The sequence below is a fragment of the Pyrgilauda ruficollis genome, unplaced genomic scaffold (genome assembly GCF_017590135.1).
Source record: "Pyrgilauda ruficollis isolate IOZ18807 unplaced genomic scaffold, ASM1759013v1 scaffold66, whole genome shotgun sequence".
NCBI classification, from domain to species: Eukaryota; Metazoa; Chordata; class Aves; order Passeriformes; family Passeridae; genus Pyrgilauda; species Pyrgilauda ruficollis.
Genome location: NW_024528377.1, coordinates 1,525,555 through 1,545,566, shown reverse-complemented (window position 1 = coordinate 1,545,566; position 20,012 = coordinate 1,525,555). Strand labels below are relative to the sequence as shown.

The 20,012-nt window shown below is 43.0% G+C and overlaps 2 protein-coding genes across 2 annotated transcripts in view; one reads left to right on the top strand and one right to left on the bottom strand.

The window, feature by feature from the left end:
* CACNA1C (calcium voltage-gated channel subunit alpha1 C) overlaps positions 1 to 20,012 on the bottom strand; it is a 456,585-nt gene that overhangs the window by 428,353 nt on the left and 8,220 nt on the right. The gene's annotated exons all lie outside the window — the stretch shown is intronic.
* Positions 15,917 to 20,012, top strand: part of DCP1B (decapping mRNA 1B) — a 39,816-nt gene continuing 35,720 nt past the window's right edge. The window contains exons 1-3 of the mRNA XM_041484503.1: positions 15,917 to 16,051; positions 17,464 to 17,504; positions 19,652 to 19,779. Coding sequence (XP_041340437.1) covers positions 15,917 to 16,051; positions 17,464 to 17,504; positions 19,652 to 19,779 — 304 coding nt within the window. The remainder of the gene's footprint in view (positions 16,052 to 17,463; positions 17,505 to 19,651; positions 19,780 to 20,012) is intronic.

The following is a 20,012-nucleotide window of genomic DNA, read 5'->3' as shown; positions in this document are numbered from 1 at the left end:
AGAAAAGCAAAAGCACACTGCACTGCCCTCTCTACATAAGCTCCCTTCAGCTCTGAACAGGGAATTCACTCACCAAGTGACCTGAGCCATGTGCTCCCCCATAAAGTGCAGGGGAAAACCACATGGGTACCATGAACTCAATGGGTAAAATGTCAACCTGTGAGAGGCCAACACGTGGAAGTTACTACAACTAACTTGTAGTGAAGTTAAAGCACATAAAGTAGGTGCTCCTGAATAATTGACTCTTGTAATAACAAAATATCCAGGTCATCCTGAATACCTGAGTGACAATGACTACTGAATCCTCAGAGAAAGATTAATGACCTCTAAAATACTCAAAACCTTTGTTACTGGACACTTGCTGTCATTGAGCTCCAAAGGATAAGCCAGAGTACACCTTAAAATACACTATATTTAAATAAGAAATTTACCAGCAGTCCCAACTTCCCAACCCACCCCACTCTCCCCCTGCCAAAAAAAAGGGGAAAACATGCAATGTATTTTACTTTTGTTTCTTCCATACTTGACACTGTTTAAGATATTGATTCATTGCATCTTCTGCATACTTTCCTTGTGGCTTTTCGTTCTTATCCTAACTTAGTTTTCTGGGTTCAGATCAGATTTAAAGTACCAGAAAGAGAGAAAGACAATTTCTTCAGTTTCTTTGGTTTCAAGACATATCTCGATTTAGCCAAACTGTCACATCCTCCACCCTTTACTTCCCAGCCACTACACAGAGTAAGTAAGGATGTTTGCACTGACATCTTCCCATATTTTCCTTCCTGTGCCACCGTGGAAGCTGGTGTGCTCCCAGTTAAGGGTGGGAAGAGCAGATTTGTAAGTGCAGAGTAATTTATTATTGAGGCTTACAGAAAAAGGAACACGCACTTGACATGTCCTTGCTAAATTCTCCATGAGGGAACCGATGTCATCTACATACAACACTGTCAATATTTCGACTGGCAAACTTGCTAAATACTGGAAATATTTCTGAAATAATAATTCTCATTATTTTTTTGCCAGCAGAAAATTGTCCATACGTGATATATTAGGTATCTTCAGAGGTATTTCATTAATATGAGAAAATCTGTGAATGTAAAGAGGGTAATAACCTCACCAAGCTACATGAGATAGATTACTGGCCAGTGCATTAGAAGTAGAAGGTAAAAATTATTGTAAATGCAGAATGACACTGGTCATTGTGACAAGAATCCAAAGCAAAATAAAAACAAAGAGTATCAGTATGGATTTTTTAAAAATATTTCTAAAAGCTACAGGCCAACAGATGAAACACATTAAAAATTTTCCTCTTGAAAACTTTTTTCTTGTGAGTGTCCATTTAACTTAAAGTCAACAGATTCTCTTTAAAGAAAGGGCACCAAGAGAGTCTTCTATCAGAAAAATTATCCATAATTATTTCCAAGTTAATCTTTGCCTTGAGAAGCATTTTCCTAGACCAGATATCACAGGTGATCATGGTTTTGCCCTAGCCAGACCAAAATGATGGAAGTGAGTATCTAAACTACTTGATTCACTTACCAGACACCTGGGCAGGACATGGCCTGGCATTACCTGGGAATATGGAGGGTAAAAAAATACATAAATTCTTGCAACTAAGCAAGTCTTTTGTGACTCTACAAACAATAAGAGACCTAAAAGTTGGTCACAGGGCCATACTGACCTCATGCATCCTAAAAGAATGGAACTACAAAGTATTCCCTAAATCTGCAGTTTCAAAGGTTACCAGGAAGGACTTAGTAAATTATTTTGTCTCTAACCTCAAACACGTGTTGCTTCTGCACTCACACTGACCAAATGCAGCTTTTCCCACCCTATTTTTATTTAAAAATAAGATGAATATAGTATTTCTGCATCTCACTGAGGTATTTGTGAAGTTGTATGAGACCTTGTAATGAAAGAACTGAAAATCCACATGAACTACAGTGTTACTAAATGGTACCCTGTCATTTGATTTTCATTTAAAAATAACCCCTCTTTAGCACAACATAAGTACAAGGCAACACTACTACAAGACATTCTTTTCAGTTTTTGATAACAAAGTTTTAACTGTTTGGATTGAAATTTCTCAGGGTGGAGGTTGAATTTATTCTGCAAGTTTCTGGAGAAAAAAAAATCAATCATTTTTAAAAGAAGGGTAAGAAGTGCTTTATCCTACAATATTCAAAAATTCACACACTAGAAATTCCCAATGAAAATGGGTAATAAATGCTTCAGAGCCAGGACTTGCAATCTGACAAGCAACGTTGCCCAGATTTCAAGGCCTTCTGTCATGTACATGACTTGAATCTTGTCGAGTTAAAGTTCCATAAAAGAATTGTGACTTCCATATGCTCAGTATGGAAAAAGAACAAGCTATAGGGCCAGAACCACCCCACAACACAAGAGGCACTGAACCTAAAAACTAACTGGAACTTTACCCCTGGATCTCTACACTCTCCAGCAGGTGCAGCCCCTGTTTTCTCCTCAGGGTGACATAAGAGTATGATCACCTACACTTGTTATCAGTTTCTCCTGTTTTCCAAATGATAAAATAAGGGCCATGAATTGAAATGTTTCAGCTGTTCTAATAAACTGTGCAGTAAAACCATTTTGTGTATCCAAATTTGGGGGTGGGTGAAAGCGTGTGTTTCAGGAGATGCATACCAAGAAGGTGATCTCCAAAAGACTGTGTGAATGATACAAGAATTAAGCCTCTGTGAGTAACACCATCACTCTGTTTCCATGGAATTATAATATTTACATTATGTTCAAGTACTACTTCCCGACAGAACCCCTGGAATATCTTACTTCTGTGATATTGATTTCTCTTCTCTTCACTATTTTTGGAACTAAAAGAGTGGGTAAAGAGATTGGATTTGCAGTGAAACCCCTTTTCCTGGAAAAAAGGCAGATCTCTACAGTGAACCACTCTGGTATCACTGTAACTCCCAGCAGGAGTCAGAGTCTTTGCTGATGGACAATGGAAAGAGCAATCTGAACATAATTTTCCAAACTATGATGCCATGGCCATTTGGAGACAGCCACCCTGTCATTTGGTACTCCAAATCAAGCTGGAATCCTCCTTCATAGGCAAGAACTTGTTGATGGTTCAATGAAGGTGACTAAGGACAATTAATTTTCCAACAGAGTGGGACAAAGGCTGTTCTTGCATTTACTTCTCTAACAAAATGCCTTGATGGCCAAATTCAGGAAAAGCTGAAAAAAAGTTAGGAATTTGGGCCTTGGAAGACAGAACTCAACTTTTACAATCCTCCTGAAAATGTGATTTTTCAGCTGCAGATTATCAGCTGTTCTTCTGGGACACTAAATACCTCTATGAGCCCAGACCTTCAATGACCTAATTATTCTGTCTTATTTTTCAGTAATCTGTTGTTTTCCTTGTCCTTTGGTAGGATAAGGAAATGAGGACATTTTCTTACAGTGTCCTCATGAGTGCTGTATCCTCAAAAAGGGGAGGAAAAAAAACCCCAGCCACGTGGAAAACGTTCAATCATGCGCCTTTGCCTATTGATGGTGCAGAGTAAGAGCACAGAGAATGCTCTTCCCATTTTATAACCTGTTGCACTTCCATGTTTGTAACATTACAAGGAGTATTTTTTTAATTAAAAGGTTTTTTCTGAATCTTTATACCAGTTGAAACATACAATGGCTTGTACTAGATTACATCCCCATTTAATCTCAGGATGTAACATATAGGTGTCTAGATGATTCATTTTCCAATATGACAACTTTCTGATGCCCTGGACAGTCATAAACTTCTGTTTTCAAATCATACAAAACATTTCCTCCCTTCATTTACTTCTCTTTGCTTTGAAACAACATGATTATTTTCATAAGGCATTCCTTTTTCCTCATACAAGGCATGAAATAATGCATTAAAAATCAGTATATGCATAGGAATATATATGCATAAGAATTGGATGTGACCTGAAAACCCTTTTCTAACCTCATTTAACAAAGGTTACTAACTGCTCTGTACATGTATACGAGGACATTCAAAAATCCTAACAGTGTGCTGGGCCTGCATTCCAAAAAGTCATCTTGGTGCCTCCTTCTAATCCCTTTCCCTGGAATAATGCTCTCTGATACATAGCTCAAAATTCCATGTATCAGAGACTGGGCAGCAATTGACTCTGAACAGTACAGTCAGTTCACTTCCCCAGAACAAACAGCAATACCTGCTCCTATTAGCCTTTTTACTCTCCTGAGAATCTTTATGTAATGTTGCATTAGTAGCCTTTACTAAATTAGAAAACCAAAGGGAAGATAAATCAATATGAATGTACGTTTGCTGATATTGATTTTTCCTCTCGTAGTCAGCATGGGAATATTGTGGCTCCTATTAATACAAGGAGTGGAAGAGCTTTAAATGGTTCTGTTTGGATAATTACCCAGTAGTTTGGGAAACTTATTCAAACTTCTGTAGTTTGTAATTTTGAACTAGACACTTCATGAAATCAATTCCTTCTCATGAATAATCATGTTAATATGTTGATGAAAATTTCTTGATGTGGCTTATCAAGAAGATGACTAGGAGAGGCAGTCAGCCTGGTATTCATAAAAAGAGGATGAGGGGCTAGAAGATGTGAAGGTCAAGGGCAGCAAGGCTGCAGCAAACACAGCATTCTGCTGTTCAACATCCTGGAAGAAATTGAGCAAGAGAAAAATTGGAGTCACAACTTTGGAATTCAGACTATATTTCAGTTTGTTTAGGAATGGGCTGTGGGGGATCCAACAGAACACTGCCCTGCAGGGCCAAGTGACCCAGGACATGTGGCTGGTGCTCATGGACCCTCTTGAGTGCACAGGAACAGGTCAGTCTGCCAGGCAGGAGGGAAGCCAGCGTGGCAGGAAGCCAGCACGGATGAACAGGGAGCTCCCATCCCAGCTCAGGAACATGGAGATGGAAGGTCAATGCCAAAGCTCAGATGTAGCTGGAAAAATTGAGAGATTAAAGGGCAGAAGGGCTTCTGTAAGTACATTGGCAGCAAAGGGAAGGCTGGGAAGGATTTGGCCGCACTGCTCAGTCTGGCAGGAAAAGCAGTGAAAAAGGATGTGGATAAGGCTCAGGTACTCAATGACTGGTTTGCCTGACATCTTTTTCTGGGTTTTATTTTTGGTTTTCAGAGGGGGGAGTGGTTGTTTGGGGTTTTTTGGGGGAAGTGGTTTAGTTCCTGGTAAGGATTGTCTTTAGGCCTCCAGAGTCTCCAAGCGCAAGGTCAGTCTCTGGGAATGGTGCACGTAAGCCAGTGGGACACACCCAGATCCTTGAACAATACGAGCTGTATGTGAAGGTGTGGAGAAAGATGGCCAATGTCACTGTAAAGTTGTTGTCTCATTTTTGAAAGGTCACGACTGTCAGGTGAGGTTTTTGATGAACAGCAAGACAAACACCATATCCATCTCCAAGGAGGAACCAGGGAGCTCCTCCTGTAGGGTAGTCAACCTAACTTTAGAAAGATCATGGAGTAAGTCAGCTTAGAAGCCATATCCGAGCAAAGAATAAAAAGGAACAGCCAGGTTGGAATTACCAAAGGCACACAATGCCACACACACCTGACTATTCTATGGCAAGATCACTGGCTCTGTGGACAAGGGGAGGATAATGGGTGATACTTCCCTTGACTTTAGCAAGGCCTTTGAGAGTTTCCCATACAACTTTGTGGCTCAGTTGCAGAACTGTAGATTAGATAGATATGGAAGATGAAAATTACCCTGGAGTGCCACAAATCACAAATGCCAAACCTGCACCTGGAATGGAATAATCCCATGCATCAGTAGAGGCTGGGAAGCAGCTTTGCAAAAGAGAGCCAGGTGTCCTGGTAGACAAAAAGCTAAACACCAGCAAGTAGCATGCCCTGGCTGTGAAGGAGCCAGCAGGACACAGGGGAGTCATTCTGAGAGCCCACTAATGGAATACCTCATCTAGTTTTGGGCTGCTCAGTACAAGACACTGCAATAAGAACAAGTCCAGAGCCTCTAAGAGAATTAGGGGGCTGAGGCACACATTGATGGAGCACAGGCTGAGAGAACTGGGCTTGCTAAGCTTGAAGAAGAGATGACTAAGACAGACCTTTTTGCTGTCCTCAGGTGTTCAAGAGGAGGGTATTGTGCAGTTGGTGCTTGTCTCTTATCAGAGGTACACAGCAAAAGGACGAGAGGCAGCAGACAAGTCATAAAGGAGGAAATTTCAATTAGGCACAAAGAATTTATTTTTTTTTATTATGTGGGTAATAAAACACCGGAATAGGTTGCCCAGAAATGCTGTGGTATCTCCATTCCTGCTACTACTTTAGTTTAAGTCAAAGATCTGTTAAGAAACACTTTTACAAAAAAAAAAGGCAAATTTGGCATCTTTTTCTTGTTACTAGAACAGTTGAAGTACAGTATTGTCATTCACAGAACAAAGATCATATTCCTCAGTACCACAGGACAGCTCAGAATCAATGCAACTACAAAACTAATGTGGCTATCATTCTCTCCTAGTATAGCAAGATGGATTTGCCATGTGAAAGGAAAAACCCATAAGTCAAGCAATCTTATTCACTTACACTGAATGAAAATGGAGTCATCACTGATAGAGTTAATGCAGATAAGAGGAAATCAAACTTCAGAGAAGCTTTATATCATTTCATTGCTTGAAATTTTTAGTAATAAGTAAAATGAGCCTCTTTTGGGCCTGGGGTGTTTTTTTGTATACAATCACACATACATATACTACCTAAAGCTCAGACAAAAAAGCTTGGTTTATATAATTTTTGCAAACTCCCTCCATATCCTAAACCACATTTCAAAGCACTGTCTCTATTGACATACTTTTAGGATAAATACGACTTTTAGGATAAAATGGAACTGCTATTTGTCAGCTGGAGTTAATGATACTTAGACATTTGAAAATGTTAGGCCACATCATCTCTCTTGGAACTGTACAGAGGGCTTCCTATGTCTTGTGGCAACTGTTGCCAAGTAGTAGGGAAAACAGAGATGCTTTCTAGCAGCCTTTATCACTTCATAAATGCTTCCTCAATCATTACAACATTTTTCTTGATGGTCAATCAACTTCTACAATTGTTAAGTCTACATCTCTTTCTTGCTTGAGAGAAAATGCCTGCTGGTCTGTATCCCTCAGAAACCCCTCAGAGACAGAGACAGGAAATCTATTTGATGCTGTATCTGCTTTCCAATTGCTCAGTGCTGCATGAGGGGAGACTCTCCATAGGTTCTGTTCTTTAGCAGCAGCCACTTCCAACTAGGTCACGTCACAACCAGCTATTAAAGTGACCTAAAAAATGGTCGTGGCAGGACAGTTCTTGGTAATGACAGCACACTGTTTACCCATCCCTGTGCTCAGCATTTCCTTCCATCAAAAACACTCCTCTTAATCTATTTCCAGTTGCATTATCTACCTGAATTTTCCTTTTTCCAGACCTACATAACTCTGTCCTCTCCATTTAATTTTGTTCTTAGCAGGTGTCCCATTCTGGTGGAGAACCTTCTCCAGTTTTGCTTGCATAGCAATCCTGCCTTCCCAATCAAGCCCTGCTCCATGTCAGCCCTGCCTCCTGCAGTCCATCCCAAGCTTCCTGGTCCTTCTGTCCCCTCGTGACACCAGCTGTGATTTGTGCATCCCACCTGCCCAGTCTGGACGTTTCTGTATTGCACCAACAATGACACAACACTTTCAGGATTTTTCTTCCATTCCTCTCCTCCCCTTTAAGCTCATGTTGAACAGCACCTCAGATTCCCCTTTCAACCTGAATCCTGCAATTCTGAGAGCACTATGAAATGCTGCTATCAGCTGACCTTTTAATAACAGAACTCCCTCAGAAGCCACATAAAAAGCTGCAGAAGGATCTTTCCTTAAAGCTAAATTTAAAAAAACAAAACAACAGAAATGTCCTGAACCTGATTTAGGTTTACACAGTCTTGGTAGGTTTACTAGTGCTTCGATGACACAGCAATTTCATTGTAGATAAGAAAGCAAGCTCAGCTCAATATTATATGATTAATTTAGGATGATAATAAAATTAACAGATTTGGGCAAACCAGCATGAAAAATAGGAGGGGAAAAAAAAAAAAAAAAAAAGAAACCTTGTCCTGTTACTCCTTATGGAAGCTTTCCTTTGAAAAATCCATGCAGTTCATGTTTCTGTCAGGCGAGGTAATATGCCTGTAAATTTAATCTGACAGAAGAAGCAGCACAGCATCAGCAGAAAATGACAAAATCAGATTGTAAGAGAAGGACAGCCAAATACCTTCACAGCTCTCAGAATCCACCGAGGGAAACAAACTCACACAACTGTAATAAACCCAGACTCAGGCACTCACTGGAGGTTTGTGGTGCTAATACCTTTAGTTTCCACTCCAAAATCTCATTCAAAAGTGCTTAAATCTTGTATTGGCTGCCTGATGGAAGGCGCCCTTGCCTAAATCCAGCCCTTCTAAAAACCAGGGATAGACTGCATTTATTGTTTCCAAGGGCAACACTTCAAATGTTACCAAGTTTTGTTTTCTGGTTCAGTTACACAAATCTGAACTCCTTTTTCTACCCAGGCCTTTCTTCTCGTTATCACAAACCCTAAAGCAACACAAATAAAGCCCAAAATGTAGGTTTAAAATAAAAATGATATATTTTTATGCTTCTGGAAGCTGCAAGTAATTGCATTTAAAACATAGAGGCAATTGTGGATCCTTATTGCAATATACTGCATAACAAAAGGAGAAAAAAGTCTATTTTCTGTTTGAAAGGAAGCTTACTTTAAAACAAATATTTTCTTCATATTTTCTAGTGAAATAAAGCCAGTAACAAATAAAAATGATCACCTAAGGTGTTATGCCAAAATCACGCTATTAGAGATCAAGTTATCTTACCTCAAAACACACTTAAAATAGCTTTTAAGTCTAACTATAACTACAGAAGGTGCATTTGTAAGAGCCTTCAGCAGCTCTGCCCACCTGGAGGAGCAGAGCTGAAATAGTCATTAGTAACACAAGAATTTCCCCACAGCAATATCCATGGGCAGCTATCAAAAATACAAAAGCATTGGGGAAATATTTAAGACAGAAATGTCATTTTATTTGCTTGATTTCTTTAGCTTTAAGGATCCTTCCTTATATTAATCTGCTCTCTAGAAGTCAGTATTGTTGCAACACTCTTCAGTAACTTATATCTAAAGCTATGAAATGCTGTATCAATCTTTAACAAACACTAACATTCTTCATTTTAAAAACAAACACGCCAACAAAACCCAAGAGGATACTTCTGCCAGTTGAAAAGGAAGTAATGCAAATTCTCTTAATAAAGTAACACTGTAACAGCTAAAAATTATAAAGTTATTCAGACTTTCTCCTACTTCCTCAATTATCTCAAACAAAAGCTGGTGGGAATGTTCAGAACTCACAAAAAGATATTTTGTCACCAGCAACAGTGGGTCTGGGATGACTCCATTCCCTTCACAGGGCAAGAGCTGCTCCGCCAGGTGAGGCATAAAAATAAGGTCCTGACTTAGTTTAATTATCTAATGAAACTTTCCATACCAGGAATTAATTAAATAGGGGCATCTTCTCTGTAACTGGTTGGAAAATACCTCTTTTAGAGCAACAAGTGTTTGATTCTGCCAAATTAAATGGTGATTTCCAGGGAGATGTGGCTGGAAAGGGATTATCTTAGGCAAGATATAATTGCTGCTGTACCTTATTAACCTATGGGAAATAGCAGGACTGCCTGATCCTCTTCAATATTTTGGTGGCTTGTCTAGCCAATCATCCGAGCAAAGAATGAAACTGATGGCTCAAAGCAGTTTATGTCAGCTTATCAGGACAGCAATAAAGTAATGGCTATCAATAATATTTTATTGAACTTTAGCACAGAGAGTTGTGGTAACAAAATCACAGAAAAAAAAAAAAAAACCCACACACTGGCTCCAAATGGTTGCCTTCTCAGGATAAAATCTAGTGTTAAATTTTAACTTTAATTAAAGTAGCATGGGGGTGGAAGTAAAGGAATTTGCAAAGTTAAACCTTATGAGAAATGTTACTGCAATTAGTGAATTCTGCTACATTAAATAAACAATGAAGGAGGAAAAAGCTTTCTGTAAGTTTTGACAGTATTTTTTCTTTGCTATAGTAGGGAAATCAACAATATATGTTTGGAATATTATCAGCATTAGAGAGAGACTGGAGGATGAAATCTAGAATTTTATTAAGAGATCTGACAGAATCATACTCACAAATGTATAACTAGAGAAGTCAGGCAAATTTTGGGGATAAAGGCAACACAACCAGGAAAAATATTCCACACAAAAAAATATTCCACACACCTTCTTTAGGTTTATCATATTCTCATTTCTGCTTATCTAAAGACAAGACAGTGAAATCCTACAGTCACTTTAAATATTGAAAATCTAACACTGATAAAAATAAATGTTTTTACTGATTACATGTACAGAAGGAAGATTTTTTTTTTTTTATTTTTCCTGAATAACACTAGAATTCAATGCAATTATATTGGTATAGACTCTCCCTTCTGCCTCCTGAAATAAGTCTTTTCCTCATGTTATATTTGTTTATGCAGCTCAGATTATGCCCTCTGAAAAGTGACTGAAGGTAAATAAAAAAGAATTCTTCACAATTATAATACGTATATAGGAAGTTAGAAAGGAAAAAATGTAGCTCTACTAATGACAGTAGGTAACTTTCCTCTAGCTCTCACCAAGCTAAGCCACTGGCAGAAACTGGGCCTATAGAAAGGTGAAGCTCAGTTCCTTGCAAATAAATGCATAGCAAAAGAAGAAGTAAAGAGTTATATTTTTTCTAAGTGATTATGATAGTAAGTCTGTCAAGGAAAAAAAAAAAAGGCCCTTTGGGAAAAACCCAGGCTTTTACATGCAGGAAAAATGCAACCCTCAAAATCACAGTAAATGATAGTTAATTATTTCGTTCACAGTATGTGTAATATCAGAATTCCAAATCCAACAATGCTGAAGAACACTATCCCAGAGAGCCACACTGCAGACAAGGACATGCCTGCTAAGGACCTAATGTGCTGGGGTTTATCTGGGGGCAGAAGGGGAGCTGTTTAGAATTGGAATAAAAGCAACCAGATTTCATTTTAGTTCAGAGAGAGAGTATTTTAACAACAGCAACAGATGAAACCATAATAGTCTGACCCTATACTTATGGAGAAACCTGCAGCAAGTAATAAGTTACAAACACAAAGACTGAAATTGTTTTAGCCATTAGGGCTGCAGTTACAAAGTGGTCTCAGAACACGACCAAAAATTTCAACTTTCGAGCGTGAGGAAAGTGTTCCAGTGCAAAGCTACTGAGAGCCTTAATAAAAGTGGGCAGAAAAGAGCACATATTTCAAATTATTTGTGCCTGGGAAGGGATGCAGCCAGACTCCAGCACAAAGAACAGGGCACTGATTACCAAAGGGGGAGAGGGGCTGAAAAACCCACATTTTTCAGTTGTGCCTGAGAAGTGATGCAGCCAGACTCCAGCACAAAGCACAGGGCACCGGTTGCCAAAGGGGGAGAGCTGCCATGCTGCAGCACTGAAGGCACATGCCCAGGAATATGTGGAGCATGGGTAATCAAGCCTTGCCGGATCATTCTGGCTCCACCAGAGCAACCTGCTGCTCTCAGGAAAGCAGCACGCTGGAAAGCTTCACACAAATGCATTTGAGTGGCCCTGGATGAGGAAGAGGAACTTAGGAGTGCTGCCTCAGCACTCTCTCCTCTAGCAGGGGCAGCAGTGACGCCACCAGTCAGGGTGAGAAGAAAACTGTGGCAGCCTTTGGGAAAGAATAAAAAGGAAAAGGCAGCTGCCATGCAATAACAGCTCCAAAGGAGCTGGAGAAGAGAAAGTGAGGCAAATGAGGTGCTCAGCACTACACTGGCTCTAGTGATTTCTGGTGTTTATCAGAAAAAGGTGTAGCTCAGAGGAAGGAGCGAGTGTGGGCAGGTAGGCAAGCAGCCAGGGGAGGCTGTGAGCTCAGCAGGGCTGTGAACACTTGTTTCTCACACAGTTCATATCCCCCATCTGTCTGGTTCACACTGAGGCCACGCACACACCTGTGCCAGGCCAGAAGCAAGGTGCCAGAAGGGCAGGACCGAATGCCTGGGACCTGGGGCAGGGCCTGCACATGCTCAGCAGTGCCCCCAGTAAACCCACAGAAAAACGCATGCTCAGTGCCAATAATTTGCTGGAGGAAGCATGCCTGAATCTTTAAAAGTGTCACAGATGCTTGAATGTGAAGGTTTAATAACTGCTTGAACAACCTTTGTGAAAAGGTTTGGCCTAACCATCTCCACATTTGTTATTAAAGGAGACCTTCAAAATGTCATGCTGCATGGATTTTGCCTTAAATTGGCCTCAGTTTTAGCTACACAAAATCCTTTTCTTGCCATATCAAAAGCAAGATGTGGTTTGGGTTTTTTTAATGAAATAGTATCCAGGTAGGCAGAAGACAAAAAAAGTTACATTCTAATTATATACTGCATGAAATGATGACATTTTGAAAGCTAGAAAATGACTTTGTTTCATAAACAAAATTACATCAAAATCATTCAGACTTGCTTTTACAGTTGTCATGAACTACTGGATTACTGACTGTAAGAAAAAGAACCATAGTTTAAGTAATCAATGTTTTTAAGCTGTGACATTTTTACTAAAACATCCTTAAATTTTTAGAGAATTCACAGTGTTTCTCTTCTTAACAGCTTCTTGTTTCATTGGAAAATTTTTAGTCTGCTATCAAGTGATCCTATAAAGCAGGGCAGAACTAATGGCTTTATTAAGTATATTTACTTCAGGCTAAATGGAAGGAGCAATTACATTCCACTTATGCAGGAAAACAGCTGGAGCCCACTGAAGGTACCTCAGAGTGTAACAGAAAATATAAAAAGGCCTGGCCAGAAGCCTGACAGGTTCGCTGACTCAAAACACAATGTTAGGGAAGTGTCTGTCCAGCTGTGTGAGAAAGGGGCACAGGGACCTGGGAGGGAGGTGGTAAAAAGCAGCTACAAACAGAAACACACAGTCAAAATATCTGACAGTCTGCTTCAAGAGATTTGAAGCGGGGGGAAAAAAAGGGAAAAAAAAGCATGGCATCTTTTTTTTTAAGTATTATTGCTGGAGGCAGGAAAAGCATCTGTAGAGGAAAAGTCAGGGAGTGAGACTCCAAGAGTTTCACACTTCTGTCCTTGGTGACAAGTTTGGACTTTGTGTTAGCAGGAGCCAAAAAACTGAAGATGATGGTAAAGAGAAGCCCCAGCACATGAGGAGGAATGTGCTTAAGGAATGTGCGAACTGCGAACTATTTAATCAGCAAAAATAAACTAATCTGCATCTGTTAGTTATTTAAGCATAAGCTGACTTATCTTTCGTATTTACTACTTTTTCTTTTGTTTGGTTAGTTGAGTTTTTTGGGGGGTTTTATTGGGTTTGGTTTTTTTTTGCCTCTCTACTCCGGGTCATGCCCAGACCAAGGACAGATTTCCTTGTCTACCATGAGCCCATGTATCTTCCTTGCTGTTACACGATCTGTAGGTCAGCCAGAGCTTTGCAGTGGAACTGCTTAGAGCCATTTTCCTACCACAAGCATCACAAAAAACCACAGAATTCTAAACTCTAAAGCTGTATTTCATCACAGCCCCAAATGAAACAAGGTGGCTTTAGACAAGGAGGAAATGAGAGTGAGACGGACTGTAACCAGAGTATGTTCAGATGTTTCCTCTCCTAATAGATGCTTGCAGAACAAGCTGTAGGTCCTTATTCTTAGTGATGAAAATTTTTGGTGGCCTTCTGGGATACAGTAAAACCTATAGAGTCTCTCCTACGTTTTTTGGCCTTTCTTTCTGTCCTTTTTGACAGCATGGCCACTCCTAACTCCACTCAAGAGACTCATTTAATGAGTCTCTGTACATTTAATTCTATGAATTCCCAGCTTGCTGTCTCTCAATTCTCTCCTATCCTCACTTCACACGATGGGAGTCTTTTACCTAGGCTTGCCCATGTGCTCTTGGAACAGATGCTACTGCTCGCTCTATCCCACTGGCTCCATCTGGCCTGGAGCGAGAAGAAGGGAAAAAAACACAATAGCAGACCTCATCCCCTCTGTCCAGCTACTGTCCTTTTGAAAATTTTGTGTTGGAAATATTGCAAACAATTAAGACAGCATCCACTACCACCACCTTGGTTCTTCCAGGGCATCCTGGAAGTTCTCTGGAAGTAAATATATCACCCTACTGCTTCTGTACAGGGAAGGTGGTGACTGCCTCCAGAATGGCTACATCAGTCTGAGGTGATGAAGTAAAAAGAATTTGCTCTTGCAGGGGGTTCAGGCAGGAGGGTTAAGCAACTCTTTTTCATGGAAGTATGTACTGAGCTTATCTGCATGCCTCATAAAGCTCATGTATTTGCTGTAAACTGTCGGTACCAACAGATTAGTAATAAACATGTGTGCTTGACGGGAAAAGGTGGCAACTGAATCCTTGGTCTTGTCCATCTGTTGCTCGCTGTTTGTATAACTCCATATTATAGCATGCTTGTTTAGGTTTCAGCTGCTTGTCGCACGTACGAGTGTATATATATATATATATGTATGTGTTTGCATGTATATTTATGCACACGAGGGCTGTGTGATGGTTTTAGCTTGCCATGCTGCTTCTTTCAGTTGGGTGCAGGGGTGTGTGAGGGTGTGCCAGCAAACACGGGCTGGCTCTGCTCAGCAATCCAGCCCGCTGCTCTCCCTGGCCTGGGGGCTGGAGCTGGGCGGAACCCCTCATGGATCTCTGAGCCCCTCATGGATCGCCAAGTCCCTCACAGATCCCTGAGCCCCTCATGATCCCTGAGCCCCTCACAGATCCCTGAGCCCTTCATGGATCCCCGAGCCCCTCATGGATCCCCGAGTCCCTCACAGATTGCAGAGCCCCTCACAGATCCCCAAGCCCTTCATGGATCCCTGAGCCCCTCACAGATCCCCAAGCCCTTCATGGATCCCTGAGCCCCCCACAGATAGCCAAGACCCTCACAGATTCCCAAGCCCCTCATGGATCCCTGAGCCCCTCATGGATAGCCGAGCCACTCACGGATAGCAGAGCCCCTCACGGATCCGTGAGACCCTCATGGATTCCCGAGCCCCTTATGGATCCCGAGCTCGTGGGCACAAAGGCTGGATGTGCTCGGTCCCACTCTCTGCAGGGACACCAGAGCACCCAGAGACTCCCAGAGCTCTTCGGTTCGGAAGGGATCAATGGGGATCATCCCGTCCGACCCCCGCACAGGCAGGGCCACCTGGAGCAGGTGGCACAGAACACCTCCAGGTGGGCTTCGAATGTCTCCAGAGAGACCCCATGGCCACCCTGGGCCCTGCCACTGTCAGTGTAAAGTTCTTATACATGCTGAGGTGGAACTCCTTGTGTTTTAGCTTGTACCACCGCTCCTCGTCCTGTCACTGGGCACCACTGAAGTCTGGCACTTTCCCCTTGGCACCTGCCTTGGCGATATTTACATGTATTGATGAGATCCCCCTCAGCTTTCTCCTTCCTACAGAGACCTAAAGCTGGACTAAACAGGCGCAGCTCCCGCATGTGCCCCACTAAGTGATGAGCCCAGCCGCAGCAGGAGCACCACAGCACTCCCAGGAGCACAGGGAGGAGCTGGAGCCACGAGGCTCAGCCCGGCTCCCCGTGTCGTGTGTGGGATTGGCGTGTCCCTGTGCCGCTGTGCACACACCAAGCGACCCCGCGTCGCTCTGTCCCTGTCCCCGGCCCGCCCCTCGCCACCGCCCGCCATCCTGATCGCCGGGCGCTCGGCGCTCGATTGCGGCGGCTGCTCCCGGCGCGGCGCGGCTCGGCGGTGGATTGGCGGGGGCTGCGCGGCGGGGCGCAAGATGGCGGCGGCGCTGGGCCGGGGGCTGGACATCAGCCTGGCGGCGCTGCGGCAGCACGACCCCTACATCAGCGGCATCGTGGACGTGGCCAGCCAGGTGGCGCTCTACACCTTCGGCCACCGCGCCAGCCAGTGGGTACGTTTAACCTGGGGCTGTGGGAAGCTGGGGTTTAATCTGGGGTAGTGTAGGCTGGGGTTTAGCCCGAAGCCATGGGAGACTGGGGTTTAACCTGGGGCCATGGGAGAATGAGGTTTAACTTAGAGCTGAGGAGGCCGGCGTTTAGCCCAAGGCCATGGAATATTGGGCGCGCGCCGCGGGGGGCGGGGCCTCGCCGCGGCAAGCCCCGCCCCCTCCCGGCACGCCCCGCCCACCGCCGAGGTGTGAGGGTGGGGGAGCGGGAGGGGCCCGCCGGTGTGCCCCGGTGTCACCGGCCCGTGTCGCCGGTGTGCCACGAACCGCCACCCTGGGCACGATGAGGAGCCCTGGGGTGCCCGGGAGTGGAGCTCGGGGAGGCTGCGGTATGGAGGAGTTCCGCCACGTGCGGTGGAGGCTGGGGTTTAACCTGGGGCTGTGGGAGAAAAGGGTTTAACCTGGGGCTGTGGAAGGCTGGGGTTTAGCCCAAAGCCATGGGAGACTGAGGTTTAACCTGGGGCCATGGCAGACTGAGGTTTAACTTAGAGCTGAGGAGGCTGGAGTTTAGCCCAAGGCCATGGAATATTGGGGTTTAACCCAGGGCTGTGGAGGCTGGAGTTTAACCCAAGTCTGTTTTTTATCCCAAGGCCATGGAAAACTGGATTTTATCCCAGGCCATGGAAGGCTGAGGTTTAACCCAAGGCCAGTTTTTATGCCAAGGCCATGGAAGGCTGGGGTTTAACCCAGGGCTGGGTTTTATCCCAAGGCCATGGAAGGCTAGGGTTTAACCCAGGGCAGGGTTTTAACTCAGGGCTCTTTTAACTCAGGGCTCCTCTGCCCTTCCAACACCTGTAATGGAACCCACACAGTGCAAAAGAGTGGTGGAGTTACTTACCAGTGCCAAAAGCATTGTTGTCTGGTGGACAAACATAATTACCTTGGGGAAACCCTAGGCAATAGAACGTTCAGGCTCTTGGCAGGTGGTTCTTGGCTTGCTGTAACAGTGAGGCTCAGGGCCTGTGTTTGAAGAACCTGCCCAATCTGCCTTTTGTGTTGTCTTGCCCCATTTCTATGCCAAACAACACCCCAGAGGGCAGGTGCCCTTTGAAAACTCCTCTCTCTGCCTCTTGCCTGTGTGTTGTGCCAGGTGTAGCCTGGAATGGGCCCAGCACAGTGTTTAGTGCCATGGTGGTGTGCCTTCAGCCTTTCCTCAAACCCTTGGTCCAGCTGCATGGTGACCTGTGCTGGCTCCAGCCTCTCATCACCAACCCATGAAATTTGGTTTAATAATTTTTTCCTGGCTTGGGTGAGAGAGGTGTAACTGATGGTACTGGTAAAACAGAGAAAAGGGGACCCATTGATGATGACCAAAACACTGCCCTGTTTTCAACCTTCTTAATGTTCCTTTTCTTCAGGAGAAGACAGATGTGGAGGGAACGCTGTTTGTTTACACAAGGTGAGCACATTTTGGCATATACAGGTGAAATCTGTGGAAAAGCTGGCTGGGATGGAGCATGGCTGAATGAAATAAAATGCTCCCCTTTGTTCAAGGGTGAAAAGAAACCGAAACTGCCAGAGAGCAAATGGGGGAAGGAAAACTCTCTGAAGGAGACATGGCCTTGTGTTTTGATAAGACTTCTAAATGTCAGTATGAGGAAACTGTAAGAAGTCTTCTGTGATGGTTTAAATAAGATTTTCAATTTAAAATTGTCTGAACAAAAAAGAATGAAATAAATAATTATATTGCTGAAAGGAAGGGAATGGCAGAGCTTTTGAAATATTGTGTCCCCTACTTAGGGAACTTTCATGCTACTTTTGTCTGTTCATTTTTCATGCATATTTCATCCAACATTTTGGATGGTTTTCATGCTTTCTTTTAGCAGTAACTCTGGTTGTGGCTTTCAGAGCATCATTTTCTGCACCATTTGTTCTGGCACATGTGTTTGCTCTGTTGTGAAGCCTGCCCTGTGCTGGGGGTTCCTTGGTGCCCCAGCATTTCTCTGTGGCTGCTGTTAAAATCAGAAAGTTACAGAGTCAGCAGCTCTTGCAGTAGCTGCTGAGGTGTAACACCAAAGCAGAAAGTTATTTTTCAGCTTTTGTGCCAAAGAGGATCTGGTAGGAGAGCTGAGAAAGCAAGAGATGGTTTTGAGAAGTGTGTGAGGTGACAGAGAGGCCCCAGAGCCTGTGAGCGTTGTGGGAAGTGGGAATGCTGGTTTCAGTCTCTGCAGTGGCAATGGTCATCAGCAATTTTTCTAAGCTGCTCTCAGGTAAGTGGAGGTCAGATGCTGTAAAACTACCAGCACAAGAGGAAAGCAGCAGCCCTTTGTTGTGCTGGCACTAGGTGGATGTGGTGACTCGTGTGCTGCAAAACAGAAGAGGTGTTTCCTGCTGTGTTGGTTTCAGAGCTCAAGAACTGACAACGTGAAACCTGGTCCTTCTGGTATTTGTTACCTTTCACTGTTGTTTTTGTTGCCTGAGGAAGTTTCCATTTAGGGCACAGGTTGGTGCCTGGCTGCTCTTCAGGCAGCAGTATGGAACAGGTTGTGAGCTGTGAGTAACACCATGCATTGCCCTCATCATCAGTTTTAACTTTAATTATCTGTGACTTCAAACAAATTTATGAAGTCCTGTGGAAAACACATTGCCAGCAGTTTGGTGACCACTGATGCTGTGTTTGTTTCTTCTCATTACCTTAGTCACAATGTGAAATGATGTAACCATTTTACTTGGACTGACTTATTCACTGCCCAGCTCGTTTTTGTGAATTAGAGGAATAGTCAAAAAGTCAGACTTCCAACTGGATGAGCACCAGTGGAAGTGGACTGTTTGTTTGAAGGGAAATATTGACCCTTGCAAGCAAGGATTATTTTTTTGGTTGACTCCAATCCTGTAATACAGGTTCCTGTATTTTGGTTTCGTAGAGAAACCCACACACCAGCAATTAAGCAGAGGTGGCATTTTTCCCAAATGTTTAGCCATCATCTTTTCCTTTATTGCCAAACTTGGTTTGAAAGGAGTGTCTCCTGTCAGGACTGTGACAGGCTTAACAGTTTTATCTAAGTGACTTGAAGTTTAATCTCCATGAATGAGCATAATGACTTAGAGTCATAGCATGGTTTAGGTCCATCATCTATCAGGGATTATTCAGGGATGGGGGAGGATTCACAGCTGCTCTGGGGCAACCTGTTTCAGTTTCTCACATGGTGACTTGTGTCCTTACGTTTTAGGTGGTATAGGAAATTCTCTCTTTGGTGACTGTTAGTATCTGCAGTTGTTCACCTGAGTGCTGAGAACTTGCCTTGCTCTGACTTGTTTTAATTGCTGCTTTCTAGTCCAGCGAGGAGCTGTAGGGTAGATGGTGGCCCTGGATCACGTGATGCTGATGGTCTGTTTATTTCTCATACATAATGCAGGCCTTTGCCATGATTAAAAGGATTACCAAAACTGCAAGAGTCAATTGTTATTTCCTTGGCAACAAAATTTGATTTTTATAGCATTTCTGAGAAAAAAATAAATAATGAATTTGGAGCACTATTCAACAAAGAAATTCTTGTGATTTCCTTTTTCCTCAACTTGATGGGATTTCTACTGGTTCCTTTTCAGATCAGCTTCTCCAAGGCATGGTTTCACAATTATGAACAGACTGAGCATGGAAAACCGAACGGAGCCCATTACTAAAGACCTCGATTTCCAGCTCCAGGACCCTTTTCTGCTCTACAGAAATGCCAGGTGTAAGTATGTGACACATTGGGTTAAATACTGCAGTCAGGTTCTCTTCAGTCTGTTCTTGGTTAAGGCTGTCCAAGTGCTTAGACTGCAGCATTCAAGGGGTGAAATTGAAGGAGTGAATTTTGCTTTTTTGATGTGCTGAAAAAGAAGAATTGCTCGGTGTTCCCTAAAATGCCACTAAAGAAAGCATTAGGATGTGCTTAGGAGTAATCTCCTCATTTAACTGACAAATTAT